At 41.3% G+C, this 18,053-nt stretch overlaps 1 protein-coding gene across 1 annotated transcript in view; it reads left to right on the top strand.

Annotated features, from left to right (window-relative positions):
* SMS (spermine synthase) overlaps nt 1-18,053 on the top strand; it is a 71,956-nt gene that overhangs the window by 28,243 nt on the left and 25,660 nt on the right. Inside the window, exons 2-6 of the mRNA XM_034755297.1 lie at nt 580-700; nt 11,408-11,501; nt 13,880-13,944; nt 15,919-16,094; nt 17,568-17,722. Coding sequence (XP_034611188.1) covers nt 580-700; nt 11,408-11,501; nt 13,880-13,944; nt 15,919-16,094; nt 17,568-17,722 — 611 coding nt within the window. The remainder of the gene's footprint in view (nt 1-579; nt 701-11,407; nt 11,502-13,879; nt 13,945-15,918; nt 16,095-17,567; nt 17,723-18,053) is intronic.

Genomic DNA, 18,053 nt, shown 5'->3' with positions numbered 1-18,053 from the left:
TTATTGCTCCAAAAAGGAATCAGGAAAAGCTTGACTTGTGTTTTGAGTGGAATTGGTTGGCCCATCTTGCCCAGTCATTCATTGTTATTGGAGAGAATGTTAAAAGTCCCAACCTGGGGAGAATGTTTTCACCCCTCAGCCAAAAGGCCAAGATTGCGAGGTCTTCCAGTACAGTAGCTTTTCTATTATCAGGTCTCATCATAATTAAAATAGTACAAGTCTGGAGTCTTGCTTTCGTGGTGGTAGAAGTGGTTGAGTAATATTAATCCTATTAAACTACACTTTGCCCTATGATCACCCAAATCTTAAAAAAAAATATGTCTGATGGAACTTCCTTGACCAGAAAGATGTCATAAAGGAGGGGACAAGGCACCCCCATAGGGTAAGGTTGCAGACTCAAAAACCATTGCCTCAGTGGGGGAACAAGGGCGGTCCAGAGTATAGCTGCCAGACTGCAGCCAAGAACTATAGAACCTTTTTAAAATATAAATAAAGCAGCAGGTGTGTGTAGTAAACTTAACCTTTGTCTGAGAATGTCTTAACTGACTGTATTTTCCCTCTCTTCCCTTCATCTTGCAGCTGATTGCAATGCCGTTCTTAAAGGTCTACAGCCTGTTTTTCAAGAGCAGGGAATGACAGAAACAATTCATAACTGGGAGGATCATGGTTACTTAGCAACTTACATCAACAAAAATGGCAGGTGAGTTGGATATTGGACCCTGGGTTCATATTATGACCAGATGAGTGAAGGCATCTATGAGCATAGTTATAACTGTGTAAGAAAAGCAGCATTAACACCATCTGAGCTTCTGAAAGCAATCTATAAAAGGAACTGTATATCTGAAAACCTCTGCCCAACCCTTCATCCCCTAACAAAACCACACACATGCCCCCAAAGGAACAAAACAGTTGGGTACTGGCCGAGACATAGTTTAAATACCGTACCTAACTAAAACTTTTTTGAACATATTAAATTTAAAAGGTGTCTTGCTGTGTCCTTGTAGTTTTCATTTTACCTTCTTCCCTATCTTTATTTGTTTTTTTCCTTATTCTAGATCATGGGGTGTCTCCTCCTATTTTTCAACCTTATTTTTCTCCCCTGTCCATGCAGTACTTGCTTTACTTCCTTAGCTATATATTTTTTCTCTTATTTTATTTCTCCCTTGTGGCTCGCAAAAGGATCATGGAATCTCCTCGGCTGAGCTGATCCACCGCACCTGTGTGGGTGGGTGAAGGGGGGTCCTCCTGTTGTAGCAGAATGAAATTAACCCAAACTTTGTCCAGTCCCATTGCTGCCCAAAACTCTGAACAGTAGCAGTGAAAACTGACCACTCTAATCAGTTTACCCTCTGTTGCAGCATAGGAAACATCTCAGAAACAGACAGCCAGGAACTATTTCTCTTCAGACTTAGGTCAACCTGCATTAAATCACTTAACATTCCCAATGTGAACTGAATTCCATCTTTGCAGTCAAAATGGCTCGTTTTTTTTTTGTAATGAGATCATAAATTCTGCAGAAATCCAAAGTTACTCCTTCCAACTCCCTTTGAGAGAACTTCCTACTTGCCATGGATTACTGTGTTTGAAGCCCTGCCATCATTAATCACTGCTGCTTTAGCCTCAGGAGTCTCAATTTTCCAACGATAAGATCGTTATATGTTTAACCACGTTTTAGCTTTAGAAAATTACAGCATGTGAATGATACACGTACTAACTGAAGTGCATTCTCTGGAGAGAAGAAAAATGAAGTCCCCAGGGCTTCTGTTTTCCCCAGATCTGAGGAAGAGTTCTGTGTAGTTGGAAAGCTTGTCTCTCTCACCAATAGAAGTTGGTCCAATAAGGTCACCCCTCCCTGGTCTCTCTAGATGTATTAACTTGGTATTTTTGCCCCTTTATTGCCATCGCTTTTGGCTATTTTACAAACCTATTGTTAATTCCCCCCCCCCCCCCAATGGTTATGGTATGAGTGGGACACACTTTCATATAAGCAGATCTAATTGAGACAAGCTAATAAAACCAGGCTCAGTTTATGCCCCTTAGCTGTTTTACCATGCAGAAATAGATTTTTTTTTGAAGGACTGCATATTTAAGTATAATTGGCCTATTTGACGCTTCACATCACCAATTAGATTAGCTTTACTGCATTCATGCCTGACCATTTTGTAACTTTGGCTCATCCTTGAGGGCAGAAACCAAAAACTGTGCAGCTTGACATGGGTTTTATGCTTTGTGGGTTTTGTTGACTTTTTCATTTTTGTTTTTGTTTGTGCTGGCATAGCAATGCTAATCTAAATGCAGTGGTGCAAGCTCAGAGTATGGAGATGTTGCAATTTATCCTAGTTTGCAAAGTGAGAAGTGTCACCATGGCTGTATGGGGTTTTCTTGTGGGACTTCTTTTCTTTCTCTCTTTCTTACCCAATTTTGAGCTGTACCAGTGCAAAATCATGGTTTACACTATGGCAGGGAGTTTGTGATAGGAACTTGCACACACTATTTTATATCAGTTTAGCTACACAAGTACAAAAATACTAAGTGCAGAAAAGGCCTTATATCTTCCACTAAAAAAGATGCTTCTTGAATCTTCTGTTATCTAGAGGCTTGCAAGACTGCAGCTCTTTTCTTTTCTTTTCTTTTCTTTTCTTTTCTTTTCTTTTCTTTTCTTTTCTTTTCTTTTCTTTTCTTTTTTTTTTTTTTTTTTGTAAACTGAACCCTCTTTACTAAAAATGTTAAAAGGAAACTCCAAATTTTGTAACTTTTGTTACAGCCCATTAAAACATTCGTGGACGTAGTTATACGTTTAGTCAAATGTTAGCTGGACTTAAGAAAACCCTAAGGCCTTATATATAGTAGAATGTACTGCTTTAATTATACATGTAGAATTTGTATGTTAATAAAACGATGTCTTGACGTTTACAGTTAGTAACTTCGTACATTGTTCTGTCATGCAGCTGTAGTTTGGCCTTTGTCAAAAGACCTTCATATTATTCCATAGGCAGTGGCTGGAGTTAGTTACCTAACAAAACTATTTTGGCTTTAGCAGGAAACCTTGTAACTCTGATATTAAGGCCTCAGTAGAGGGTGCTGTAATCGGACCCATCTTGCTGAACAATGTCTCTTCTTTGTGGGCCTGAACAAGGAGCTATCATACTGGATTTCTGGGTTTTGTCAGGCACAAACACTCCACGCTGAGTGGGAGGTGAAGCCCAGGAGGGAGAATAGTCAGCCTTAATATCAAAGTAATTGCTTTGGGTAGTTTCAGTACTTATCTATGCCCTGAACAGGCAAAGAAAGCTGGGCCAATGCAGGGCCACATGCAAAAGTGCTAAACCTAGAAAAACGAAAATGTTTTGAACAACTCACAAAAATATTGTTAAACACTGTGTATGCAATACAAACTGTAAAATGAGCATGCTACTCTTTAGTTGTAGTATATTAGAGATTCAGAGTATTACCGTTGCTGTCGACAAAAATTTGTCTGACAAAGACATTATCTGAACGGCCCTTTGGAAAGCTGCAGCTGTTAAATGAATCAGAGCTGATTTGTGGATTAAGCCACACTTTCCTGTTGTCATTGCCAAAATAACAGAGCCCCGTTCTTCTTTGTCTGAAGTTAAGCTAGCAAAAGTCACATTTGGCAACTCTACCTGGTCCATTTAATTCATGATTTACTCTGACAAAGAACCTAATTGAAGAAGGCTCACTTGAAAAACATTCACTAATCATTTTGTCAACACAAACGTAGGGGAAATAGCCATTCACACCCCACACAGAGGCAAGACACTGCCCACTTTAACCAATCAACTCATTGCCAGTAGTGGTGTGAATGAATATTTTCTTTGCTGTACCAGCCTCATTGACCAAACACTGAGCCGGCAAATACACCAAAGCTCTCACAAGTGCATTGTGGGACCTCAGCAATTTTTATTTCTGATCAATACCTTTAAAGTCACTTATGTAAATTGCATTAACTTTTAAAAGGGTGCCTTGTGTTAAGCAGCACATTTCTACCTGAAATGTTACTGACTCTCATTACAGGTAGTACATCACATTGTAGGGAAAATCATTACTGCACTTTCAGTGTGTTTTTACTTTGGAAGGTGCCAGCACATATGCACATACAGCAAATGAACAAGAAAATAATGATGAAAAGAAAATGTAAAACTTCAAAAATTGGCAACGGAATTCAGGGTGAAGGGGGTACTAAAGATAGTATCTGTAACTGTTTGTTTTATTTTTTTTAATTGATGGTGCCATATAAACGAATGCTGTATCTTACTGTGTTCTAGTGGCAGCTTTGATAGTGTGTGTGGGTAAACTTGAGAGTTGCATGTGGTGCCTGGGCAGGCAGTGTATCGTCTGCCTGCACAACTGCTTTAAAAGCAAAATCCTTCTTTCTCGTAAAAAAATAAATAAATAGATACTGCTCTGAGTAACTGTGACCTTCACTGTTTTTTAAACCTCTGTTCAGCCTTGGAACAGAGTAGAGCACTGTGATTTATTGGCGTTTGTGTCAACCATGCTGGTGGTTCTGTAGATTATGATTCTGTGTTGTCCTACAGCAGGAGGATGAAGGATTTTTTTCATCTCATGTTAACATCTCTTTAAAAAAAGCTAGTCTGGACACTTTCCAACCCTTTGTTTCAGGGCTTGTCTTCACATACAGCGCTCTAGTGGAGACGCTCCTACTCTGACGGGAGAGCTTCTCCTGTCCATGTAGTGAATCCACCTCCTTGAGAGGCAGTAGCTATGTCGTGGGAAGAAGCCCTCCCATTGACAAAGCACTGTCTACACTGGGGGTTAGGTGGGTTTAACTTTGGCCCTCAGGAGTGTGGATTTTTCACACCCCTGAGCAACTTCGTTTATACCACGATAGGTCTGTAGTGAAGACCTGGCCTCAGGCTATAAATTGTGTGGTTTACCCTCGGAATCATCCTAAGGTCAGAAGGCATAATCAGATCTGTAGTCACTTGCTAGCCCTGTCACTGTCTCTTGTAACATTGGGTATTTCTTAAATGCCTTCATTTTCCTATCTGTATAACTAAAATAACTACTATGCAGGAGTGATGTAGCAATGGCTTTCATTCATGTTTGTTGAACGCTCTGAGATTCGGTGGGAAATGCTAATAGGTGTGCAAAGTTTGATTTATTAAAATAATACCATTGAAATGTCTCAATCAGGATTGGCTTCTGTTCCCTCCCCTATTATGAGGAATACCTAAGTGACAGAAGACAACATTTTAAAAGTGACCTGTCTAGGAAAATATTTAGGCTGCTGTATGATATGCAAAGAAGGCCTGAAATGGGGGTGTGATGTGTTGTCTCCCTCCTCTCTCCCCCATAGTCCTCTCTCAACCCTTAATTGAAGGGGTGAGGGTGCTGAATCCTTTGCAAGGCGGACTTCGCTTTCAGTTTTTTTTTTTTAATTTAACAGGACTTAACTAAACTCTTGACCCCAAATCTCTGTCCCACAGCTTCAAGCGGTATAAATAAGTCACTTCCTAGTTCACAAATGTAAAGGAAATGAAACCTGATGAACTGATGTCCTCTAAAAGATCTCCAACCACCCCTAGCAGAAGGCCTGACAAATCAACCAATGTAGGCGAGACCTGAATGTCAAATGTTAGAAACAAATAAAACAAGCAAACCCTGCTCCCATGACATATGCATTCTCTCACCCCATCTTCTCCCCCCCCCCCCCCCCCCCCCCCAAAAAAAAGCAGCTCTGTGATTCCTTCAACCTGTGTAGAGAGAAGGGTGGCTGGCAGCATCCAGGCCCACAGCTGCAGCAGCACCAAGGCCCCATGGCTGAGCCTGATTTCTGTTCAGACTCTACCTCCACTAGCACTTATAGGAGGGAAAGACTTGCTTGACTTGGGCTGCTTCTGATCTCTTTTCACTTCCCCTCTACACTGCCACCCCCCCACCGCCGAAACTGAATTTTAATTACAGAAGTAAGGTGTGGGAAAGGAGAATAAAGCAGTTTTCTTCATAATCTTGTAGATGAAAAATGTGTTGCCTCTGTTAAAATATGAACAGTATAATTTGGCATTTAAACAGGCCAGACTATTTTATATATGCAGCATTCTGCCAAGTGGACTCTTCTAGCATATTAAATAGTTGAAGTACCATCTAAACAGGCCAACAATTGCTTGCATCTGGAATTACTAGAAAACAAAATCTTTGTATATATGTTCCTGTGCGCAGGGAGTGTCACTTCAGGAGCCTCAACCTGATAGACCTCTAAGTGCTACCATAATAATAAATGTTTGAATATTTCTATTTTACAGACTACATTGACTATTTTCAACTAGTCTCGTCATTAATGTAAAAATTAGTCTTGTTTTAGAACTTACAACATTTAAACTCCAGTATTAATCTACTTTTCAATCTTAAAAATTGCTGATCTTAGAAGTGACACCTTGAAAATTCTCTAATGATGTAAGTAACTACAGGTCTAATGCAGTACCATTTCAAGTTGCTGAAACGTCTCCCTTTGATTTCAGTGAGCTTTAGATCTGGCTCCAAACGAGGACTGAGTTGGTGGGATGTGGTAACAAGATACTGGGTTAGATTCTGCTCTCATTTGCTTCCCGATAATTTTGTGACTTCAGTGGGGTTAAACTAGTGAGTGTGTCTTATTGAAAAACACACACACACACACACTCTCTCTCTCTCCCTACCTACCTACCTACCTTTAGGTGAGAGGCGACTAGCCCATTGAGCCAAGTATCCCCTTCTGGTTGTCTAACCAACTCAAAGTTAGATCTAACTTAATAATGACAAAAATTTGTTTCCTTCTCTATAGTCTTTTTTTTATATATATATATATGAGAAATACTGAGGCAATTCTACCAATTCAAGAAAATTGAACAGCTTTTGATGGCAGCCACCCTATGGTTACTTACAGTGTGATCTCTCACAGTGTGACCGGTAGTAAGAGAACACTTACCTTAGGAAAGAGGATGAACTTTGAACAGAAATGCATAGTAACCGTTTTTGATTTTGCTGAATCTTATTTACTGAGGAAGCTAACAAGTCTCCTGGCCACACCCTTGGACTGTTGCTGCCCTACTGTTGTTAATGGGTGTTTTTCTAAACCCTATGATTGCAGTGATTTGACTATATCTGTTTTTAAACCTGCTTAGTTAGTGGACACGCTTAAATCAGTTTTAGCTTAACTTGGTAAACAAGTAAATCAGTAACCAGCAGGGGTTTCCATCAGTTTAGCTAAGCAGATTTAAAAACTAACTTTAGTTAAACTGGTGCAACTTGCCTTCAGAAAAAGGCTAAGGCTACATCTACACTACAGGGGGGAGTCAATTTAAGATACGCAAATTCAACTACGTGAATAGCGTAGCTGAATTAGACGTATCGCAGCCGACTTACCCCGCTGTGAGGATGGCGGCAAAATCGACCTCTGCGGCTTCCCGTCGACGGCGCTTACTCCCTCCTCCGCTGGTGGAGTAAGAGCGTCGATTCGGGGATCGATTGTCGTGTCCCAACGGGACGCGATAAATCAATCCCCGAGAGGTCGATTTCTACCCGCCGATTCAGGCGGGTAGTGTAGACCCAGCCTAAGAGTGTCTTCTGTTTAGAGACAGGAAGTATGGGTTAGATTTACAATTTGAATTAGGGGGACCCAATGAACCACTCAGATGCCAGTTTTGGGGAAGAAAGGAGGCATGACAGCAATCTTTCACTCATGTAAAGCCTAAAAGGTCCTGTGGCAACAGTTAAAATAACAAATAGATAAAATCCATGGTGATCTAGAAAAGCCTCTGCTTTATATTCTAATACCTGCTATAAAATAACCTTGCCTTTATATTGTGTCTTTATTTTAAATTTTTTACAAAATATGTATGTATTGAGGAAGCACCTCCCGCAGCTCTGAAATGAGCCACATTGGAGGTGAAACATGGCAGTTGTTAAACCGTAATAGCAATGCCTCACTTTAGGACAAGAAATTGAAATTGCAGGGGGGAATTTGGGTAGAGGAGATGACTACCCAAATTAATAACTGGCCAATGGGAGGTGAAATACCTCCAGTTGTTACAGTATGGGGATAAATGTCTGAAATGGCACATTTGATAGTGCAGCATTCTGTGGCACCACGTCGGAGCATGGGTTTAGTACAGAATAGTAAGAGTGCCACCTAGCTACATGCTCTAACACTACGGGTCGTGGTTAGGGATTGGTCTGAATCAATTGACTTAAAAAGTCAACAGGAGTACTTCCATTTAAGTATTTGATCAAAAACCATGTAGTCTCCTGGACTGAAGGCATTGTACATACCTATAGGGCTAGTCTATTGCATGCTTGGGCACAGGCGCGCTGCCAGCTTTTCTGACGCCCTAGGCGGTGGAAGGTGCCTCTCCCCCCCCCCCCCCCCCCCCCCATACCGCCGCGGTCGCCGCCCCCCCAAGTTGTAGTGCCCTAGGCGACCGCCTAGGTCACCTAATGGGTTGCGCCGGCCCTTCTTGGGCAAGCACACTTTATTAAAATCCTTTTCTGTAGTGGAGGGTGTCCAGCTGTTGGAAAAAGTTGTCATGCAGTCTTCTGCATCCATGCTTGACTACTCCTTTCCAGCAGCATTGTTGCTAGCCAGGGTTTCTTTTGTAATGTGCCCAGAGTGCCTTAAGAAACGGACCAAGAGAAAGGGCTAAAAATGCTTTTAGGGACATACACACCTGCATAAAGGCTAGAGAACAGTAATGGCAGCTCTTTATAGAACTGTTTTTTGGGAAAAAGAGGAAAAGATCACAAATGTTTTCAGTCTTTTATGTTTCTCCCCTGATAGGTGGCCTGAAATCATGAATGTCAAAATGTTTTGACCATCTCTAGGTTCTTAATTTAGTAAGTTCTATATATGACTGAGGAGTTATCCTTTTCTGGTAGCCGAAGACTTGCTTATACTATAGCAAATCTTGCTTTGCTGGAGCCAATCTCCTGCTAACTTTTACCAGATCCTAGCCATCCCACTCACAAAACAAAAACTACTCCAGAGTTTCCTGGCTTTGATATTGCTTCTGTAGCATTTGTGTACACGGCAATGCTATAGTGTGAAGAATCTTGCAAAAACACCAGCTCTTACACCCAAGCATTGATACTGGTGGAGTGTTCAAGGCGGTCAAAGTAAAATTGGGGAACATTCTGATGGGCTGGCTCTGCCATATAAGAATGGATGGGGGGAAAGATGGTGAATCTGAAGACTGCAGTCCCCATGATTGCTTTAAAAATAAATGGCATAACTTCGTTGGTTTTTACTGTTGTACATATTTCTGAAAAGCTGAAGAAAGTCTCACTGTGCGTGTATTGCTATTGCTCATGTCCATCAATGCACGCACTGAACATGCTTATAACTAAGTTGCTCTATTGAGGATTGTCACTAACTTTTTACTAGAGTGTTGATATGGAAGAAAGAACCAAACCATTATTATTAGAACAAAGTACCTGAGAGTGCTTTCTCCTGAGAGAGTGGTAATCTCACAGTGTTTCTAAAGTGATGGAGCAGCATCCTAGTGACTAAGCTGATCTTAGAATTACAGGACAAACATGAATCTATCACAGGAGTGGCCAAACTTACTGACCTTCCGCGCCGCATACAATAATCTTCAGAAGTTTCAGAGCTGCAAGACGTGCACAACCTGCCTTGTGGGACGGCACCTGCTAAGGTGCAGTTCTTCTGGCCCACCGCCCCCTTGTGGGGCTGAAGCCCTTAGATTCCCCTCCCTGCAGGGCAGAAGCCCCCAATCCTCCCACCTTGCTGCAGGGCAGATGCTCCGAGCTCCCCTCCCTCCCCTCCCCCCATCTGGTAGGCAGAGAATGGAGAGTGCGTGCGGGGTCCATGAGCCGCACTTTAACTGTAAAAGGGCCACATGGGGCTCACAAGCCACAGTTTGGCCACAGCTGATCTATCACATCACTGTTCGTCTACTTTCCTCCATCAAACTGAACTAGCAGGTTGCTTATTATGCAGAAGTTATTTACTAGATAGGAGGAAAAAGACTGGTCCAGTGGCTTTGGTGAACCATGGCTTTAATGGTGTTAGTTTACAGATGTCTCCTAGATAGTCTTAAATATTAGTGGGAAAGGCCTTGGGTGGACTGTTTCTGATATCACCTGGTTCAGAGGGAAAACTATAAATCTACATATTTTAAAAAGTATTTTATAGACCGGGGTCGGCAACCTTTCAGAAGTGGTGTGCTGAGTCTTCATTTATTCATTCTAATTTAAGGTTTTGCGTGCCAGTAATACATTTTAACGTTTTTAGAAGGTCTCTTTCTATAAGTCTATAATATATAACTAAACTATTGATGTATGTAAAGTAAATAAGGTTTTTAAAATATTTAAGAAGCTTCCTTTAAAATTAAATTAAAATGCAAAGCCCCCCGACCGGTGGCCAGGACCCGGGCAGTGTGAATGCCACTGAAAATCAGTTCGCGTGCCACCTTTGACACACATGCCATACGGTGCCTACACCTGTTATAGACGTTACTGTAGATTTTTAAAAAAATTACTCCAAAGAGGTTATGCTGCATATCCTTCTCCTAAGTCAGGTCCTGTAATAGAGACTTTGGTGAACTGAGACATCGTAGGCTCTCTCTTAAAGGGACTGGAGTTCCATCTTAAAGGCCCTCTCTTCTTTGCTTAAAAAACCCCAACAAACCAAACCAAACCCCACTGATATCCAAAGCAAATGGCCAATTGATGGCCACTAGAATAGAACAAATGGTTTTGTTGTTGTTGGTTCAGTTCATGTCATCCATGACCTCTCCCTTTTTAGTTTTTAGGGTAATCGCTTTAAAGCTAAAATTACTGGAAACTTTTAATCACTTAAAAAGTTTCCAGTAATTAAACTTGTAGAAACTAGTTACCCGCTCTTTACTTAGTACTCGTTTTGTCACTTAATTGTGTGTGGTCATCTTCTCCCCCCCAGTTTCCCCCAATACGCTTTTTATTTATTATGAATAGTCATTAATCTGTTAACATGAAAGCTGTCTGCATGAGGTGGCTCTAATACTTTAAGTTCTCTTGAAGTGAAAGGGAAGGGAATAGCTAATTGTTTTCTGAAACTTGTTTTGTTTTTAAATATCTAACTCTCTCAACAAATTAACATATTCAAAGAATAGAGACTGATGTGCAGTGCATTTTCCTTCTTGTTATGTCTTTGTTGGTTTTTATGCACTGCTGCGGTTTTGTTTGTTTGTTTTGAGATTAGTTGTACGACCCTGTCAACTCTGTTCAGTTACTTTTTGAAAGAAACAGAGAGAAAATCATTTGTTGACAGTGGAGCTGGATAAATTACCAGACTTTTGAATTGCATTGTATTAAGAAACAGTTTTTCCTTTTGGTAAACCACAATGTTGTTAATAAATGAAATCCTAATCACTATAACTTTGCTTTGTAGTTTTTCCAATCTGAGAATTTACCCTCATGGATTAGTATTGGTGGATCTGCAGAGCCACAGCAATGATCTGAAAGGAAGAAATGAAATTGATCATGTAAGTATACCGTTAGCCGTCTCAAAGCACATAAAAGAAATCCTAGCAGCTTCTTTGAATATGTCAGTGTGGATCCTACTATAGGTTCATGTGTCCACAAGATCTGAGTCTTTTGAATAGCAGTGTTTGTTGGGGCTGGCCATGCGTCCTGTTACCTCCTTGTGCTCTCATGCAAGAGTAAAAGTGGTTGCCACCCTCCCCTCGCCTCTTACCACCCGTGGCAACAAAATAAAACCGTGGCGTCCAACCCACTACCTCTTAATGTTGGCTAAATCTTCTGCCTAACTCTGTCTTCCTGATTTAGACTCAGGAACTAACTAACTCACTCACTCTCTCTCTGTGTATATATACACAGACTTGCTCTAGTATATTAATAGAACAAAATCTTTCAGGATGTCTTTTTGTGGCCATATGAGGCTGCTTAGGACATTTTATCTAGATAGGTCACCAGAAGGCTGGTGTACCTCTCCCTCCAGATATGAAGGCCCACTCCACCAGGGCACAAACAGTGTCTTCTGCCAGTTTCAGGGATATCTGCAAGGCAGCAGTGTGGAATAAACCACTGACTTTTGTCAAGCTTCATGCCCTTAAGTTAGCAGCCAGGTCAGATGCGTAGTTTGGGAGAGCTGTACTGCAACTGCCGTTGAACTGAAGCACCTTATTCCCACCATCCAGAGGTGACGCTGCTTAGTGGTAGTGCAACCTTCCACATGCTGCTGTGTCTTAATGCCAAGTTGGAGAATCAACTACCTTTTTACTTAGAGAGAGAGCCTCTGTATGCCCATTTGATCCTTGGCCTGCAGGCTGATATTGTCAATAAATGTGCCAATTGTGATCATAGCTGCTGTAAAGTGGATACTGTTCACTAGGAATTGGGCTAAGACTGCTAACTTCACATTGGCTTCATATTGTCATAACATTGACCAGATCTGTATTGGTAACTTACAAGTGAAAGGCTGTGTGTCATTACTTTCCTCTTGAGATACCCAGTGTAACAGGGTGTGTAAACACCGCACTGAAAGGGCCAGGGCCAGCGTGGGCTGTGTGCGCTAAGGTAGCTATGCCAGTCATGCATGGTAAAAAAAGGAAGCTGCCGTCAGCAAGGAGGAAGCCCTGAGAAGGAAGTGGCTGCTGAAGCATTAGGAGGAACCTCCCAATGCCAGAGATCCTTCCCCCCCCTTGTCCCCCCCCCCCCCCCCGCACTCTGCAGGGAGTCAGGTGAAGCCCAGGAGGGAGAGACTGGCTTGGCCACCTGGCCAAGAGTCCATAAAGCTGCTACCCAGGCACTCCCAAAGTAAGGTGGTGCTACTGACCTCTTTCAAACTCAGCCTCAAGCCTAACCCCTTCCTTCCATCTAAACACAAATTGTGTTAACCCAGGGCTTGGACCCAGGCTCTCAAGACTCCACGAGCCTGAGTCAAGCCAGGATTCAGGGTTCGAGACCTGTTGCTTTACAGACATAGCCCCACTGGACTTGTCCACCAAAGGCATTCCACGCTCCCATGTGCTGACTTTCTTTGTCCTCTTGACAGTCATGTGTGGTGATCACTCAGGGTTTCCCACACTACACCATGAACCAAGGGTTAGAGGGGCCATGTGTTGGGAGGGTACTAAGAAAGTTGGGTGGCTGGACTCTGGCCCACATAATGCAGTGTAGATGCAGGTTGGGACCCAGGGTTCAACAATTCCTAACCTGGGGTTACAAATGAGTGTAGACACTCAAGCCGTAAGTTGACAAACTCATGGACTGCTAACTGGAGTTCTGCTGGCTCTGGGCTTTTACCTGTCAGATATATCTACTCAGCAATTAAACATCTGTGGCTGGCTGGGTCAGATGACTTGGACTTGTGGGGCTGTAAAATTTCTGTGCAGATGTTCAGGCCCAAGCCTGATCATCTGTACTGCAAGTTTTCAGCCCTGCAAGGCTGACTCAGGCCATCTGACTTGGGCTTATGGGGCTCGGGTTGCGGGGCTGATAAATTGTGGTGTAGGAGGTGTTCTAGCTCGGGCTGCAGCTTGAGTCCTGGGACCCTCCCACCTCACAGGGTCCTAGAGTCCCACAGCCAGCCTGAGCTGGAAGTCTGCACTACTGTTGAACAGCCCCACAGCCTGAGCCTGGCGAGCCCAAGTCAGCTCGCATGGGCCAGCCACGGGTCTAATTGCAGCGTAGACATACCCTAAAAGGCTGGGGGCTTGGCTGGGCTGACCTGACCTCGGGGTGATAATTGGGCATGGCCAGGGGCCCCAACCCAGCTGTATAAGCACCACAGGGAGACTCTTTTTACACCTTATTTAACGCTATTTCAAATTACTGTATTGTGGGTGGGGAAGTGTATTTCTGACCTTTGTAAACTCAACATCTTTCATGTTTCTTACAGCTACTAAATAAGATAGAAGAAAAAATGAAAGAGTTGTTTCACAGCAGTATCAAAAGGGTAAAGCGGTATGTTATTTTTAATGTATCATCACCTTTTAACTTGATTTACATTAACATTGAAAGTGAGTCAAATCCTGCTTTGTTACACAGGTATAAATAGGGCCTAATTCTTCTGAAGCCAGGGAATCACTCTGGATTGACAGAGAATTTGGTTTTGATCCTGTAGTGTAGTGGACAGGTCTGTGGACATACCTTTTGATTTACTGTTAATTTTTGTTTCTAATCCTCAGATTTATTCAAACAGATATGTAAATATATTTTTGTATACTCATTTGAAAATTTCATATGGCAGTTAATTAATACAACAAATACCTGTTCAAAGAAACGCTGTCAAGCTTGGTGGGTGCAAAATTGACTTTTTTGTATCTAGCAAATTCCACGACTTTTATTTAAATGATTTTTGGTTCCCAGACACATTCTATAGTGCTGAGTTGGAGTTTGTAAGAAAACTCAGTTTTAAGTTTCTAAGAGGCTATTAAAATCACCAATAATAAATTATTGCCTGTATAAAAAACTGTAAATAGTCAGTGTGTGTATGTAATATATATATATATTAGTGGGAGCATGTCTGCTTTTTCAATTCCTGTAAATGTGGTGGTTTTATTTCAGAATTGATAAATATCGCCACTAGGCTTGTTAAATTGTGTATAGCTTAAGCCATTGTGTAATACTAATCCTTTGTATACTATGTAATAATTATGGTGCATGAAGAGAGAAAGGGAATCCAAAATGAAGAAAAAGTAGTCTGAAATATTTTCATAACAATTGAGTTGAATAAATAAAAAATTGGAGAAAATAGCATTTTAATTTGTTTGATATTTTGATGTGCTCAAATGGTGAGGCTATCTTGTCCATGTGTGTTAATTTTATAAGGACTGCAAAGGTCTTTCACTCTGGACGCAGAACAGCCAGAAATTGCAGTTCCTGATTTTTTTTTTTTTTTTTTGCTTTCTCATATTTGTGTATGTGTGTGTTGTTATATAAAATTATTTTTTTACTTTCTCCCACCGTGTATTGCCATCTAGTGTCTCTCAGAAGGTATAATTTTGATTTTTGTCCTTTAGAATCACTGGAAATTCAAAAGATGAATTCATTTATTTTTTCAAAAAGCATAATTCTCCTCCATAGGAAACAAATTTAAATCAGTGTTTATGCACAGAAGCATAACAAAAGCATTTTGATCCGTTGGTGTCACCTTAACATGAACATTGAATGTGAATTTGTCTTTTTAAAGCTAACTCATTTTTTAAAACTGAACTTATACTGGATTAAGAAATTGTAAAATGACTTATTAGATTCATCCAACTTTGAGGCTACATATCTGAGCCAGACTTTCAGATATTAATGCAAATTCTGGTGAAAACATCCAAATGTGTTTCACATCTACGTTAAGAATAAAGGCAGACAGCGCTTAAACTTGTTTGGTGTCTTTTTGCCCATGTTCTGCATTTGTGTCATTAATTTCAGTTTCTAGTTTCAAATTAAGTGTCTAGTCTTACACAAATCCTCTTCCCCGCTGTAAAAGACTGATTCACACATAGGTTGCTAGAATAGTGCTAAATTAAAGTATCAACACCCAGATTCTCCTGTAGACACTAGCAATCCTTGTATATTTGACTGCTAGCTAAAATATGTAAAATAACCTTCATGACATTACACACAAATTGGAATAGCTTTGTATACAGGGCAATCTTAAGAAAAATGTAAAAATCACATTTGCAGATTTTTATTTTTTTGTATGAATACTATTTGGATAGTATTTTCTTGCAAAATCATAGATTAAACATGTATTTGAGTAGGTGTCCACTACATTCAGTTATGTAGTACTGCGTTCCTAATGATGATAAGAAAATGTTAAGTACTATGGGGGTGGGAGAGCATCTCTCAGGTACTGCATTTATGCTAAATTAAAGGAGAATGAGGAATGTTTGTTAACTTTCCGATTGAATTGTGAATAGTTTTTGTTTTTCCCTTCTTTAGATTGCCAGCAATTGTGAGAGGAGAAGCCATTGATAGATACTGGCCCACGGCTGATGGGCGTTTAGTAGAGTATGACATAGATGAGGTTGTTTATGATGAAGAGTCGCCTTATCAGAATATTAAAATTCTACATTCGAAACAGTTTGGGAATATTCTTATCCTCAGTGGGGATGTTAGTAAGTACGGTCTCTTTACAATGTGCTGTTGGTCTGAAGCTGTAGGTTATTTGGATTCTATCTTATCAGAACACACCTTTTAGTTTCCCATAGCTGTTGTGTGGAGTTATTGGAGGGAGGGAGGGAGTGAGTGAGAGAGAGAGAGAGTGTGTGTGTGTGTGTGTGTGTTTTAAAGGCATTTTTTTTCAAAGTATCAAACAGAAAGTTTCAGAGAATAGTGAAGAGACCTCTCTTATATTTATTTAACCCTTTCCCAGTTTATGCAACTTCTGACAGTTACTTTAAGGGACAGGAAAGCAAACTGTCATCCCATCTTCTAAACAACTGCCCATTATTTTAAAGGACAAGTGAAATGATTTTCCCTAGTCTGCCTTAGGGTTTCATAACCTTGTTAGATGGCTTATTTTCCCCTTTAAAATATTTGGGCCTTTGGCCACTTGCTTTCTCTTTGTTAACTGATTTTCTTTGGTTGAGGTCAGCTAGGGGCAGCCAATTAGCGGTCTCAACCTCCCCATCAATATTACTACTTCTTCGAGTGCTTGTACTTGTCCATTCGGATTTAGGTGTGTGCATGCCCTGAGCACAGCTGTCAGAAATTTTCCCCTAGTTGGCTCAGCTCTGGCGCCTCCTGGTGCTGCGTGAACATAGAACCGATATAAGGGGCCCCGCTGAGCCTGCGGTCTTCAGTTCCTTCTTACTGCCCGTGAGGGCTGTTGGAACTGCCCTCTTTGCCTTTGCAAAGTGCCTTTAGTGGTTCTTGCTATAGTTTTCCTGTACATAGTTTCTTAGTCTAGTTTTTAATTGTTTTAGTGTAGTAGGAGTAGGGCTCCTCTCCATGCCCGGAGCGGCTGTCCGTTCCTCCCCCAGCACTGGGGCTTAAACAGTGTGCTTCCTGTGGCAAGCCTAGGCCTACCAGCGACCCTCACTTGAGTTGTCTCAAGTGTCTGGAGGAGGGCCACAGGAAAGAACACTGCCAGATCTGCCATGATTTCAAACCCCTCTGGTGTGCTTTGCAGGCATCGTGTAGACAAATATATATCTAATAAAATGATAGTCCAGGGAACTGCTCAATTAACTGAGGTGTAAGAAAAAGTCAGTGAATTAGCAGAGGGTATGCAGTAATGCCCCCACCTGCAGTTGGCTGCACAGAGTTCATTGACTCTAATAGGGGTCATCATGCAGATCTACCCATGCAGAGTAAATGATGGGATGGGGGTGGAAGTAGCCATAAAAATTCCATGCCGGGAAAGCCCTTAGTTCTGGCACGTCCTCACTTTGGAGAGCTGGATTTTATAACATTAACACTTGTAAGCATGTTGGGTTTTTTTTGTTCTGGAAGAATATAAAATCCATGCTGGTTTTCTCACAGACAATACACAGCATTGCTTTAAGATGCATCTGGTCTACTGTATTTAGTGATTAATGACTTCAAAATGCAAAGCTTCTGACCAACTTTCTCTTTGTTCCTTCTAGATCTGGCAGAGAGTGACTTGGCGTATACGCAAGCCATAATGGGCAGTGGGAAAGAAGACTACACTGGGAAAGAAGTGCTGATCCTAGGAGGTGGTGATGGGGGTATACTATATGAAATAGTCAAACTGAAACCAAAGATGGTCACCATGGTGGAGATATCCTTTCAACAAATGACCATTCATTTTAATAATACAGCATAATCTTCCTTTTGTATCTTGGGACCTCAAATTAAATGTCTCGTATATGAACTTGTGTTGGGAGACTGGCTCTCTCTAAGCCAAAAAATAGGCATGGTTTTAGATCCAATCACTGCAGCATGCAGGCACTGACTGTGAGATCTGATCCTGGCCATGGAATATATAGTTCCAAGTTCCTAATCCAAACCGTAGCTCTGGGACAGCATTTTCTGCACTTTGAGCTGAATCCCGGTTTTCTTATTTAGGTAACTTAAAGTCATTGATGTCAGTGGGAATGTCACCTGATTAA

This window comes from Trachemys scripta, chromosome 1 (assembly GCF_013100865.1).
Source record: "Trachemys scripta elegans isolate TJP31775 chromosome 1, CAS_Tse_1.0, whole genome shotgun sequence".
NCBI lineage: Eukaryota > Metazoa > Chordata > Testudines > Emydidae > Trachemys > Trachemys scripta.
Note: the sequence above shows the minus strand (reverse complement) of the source record. Positions and strands in the feature narration are given on the sequence as shown.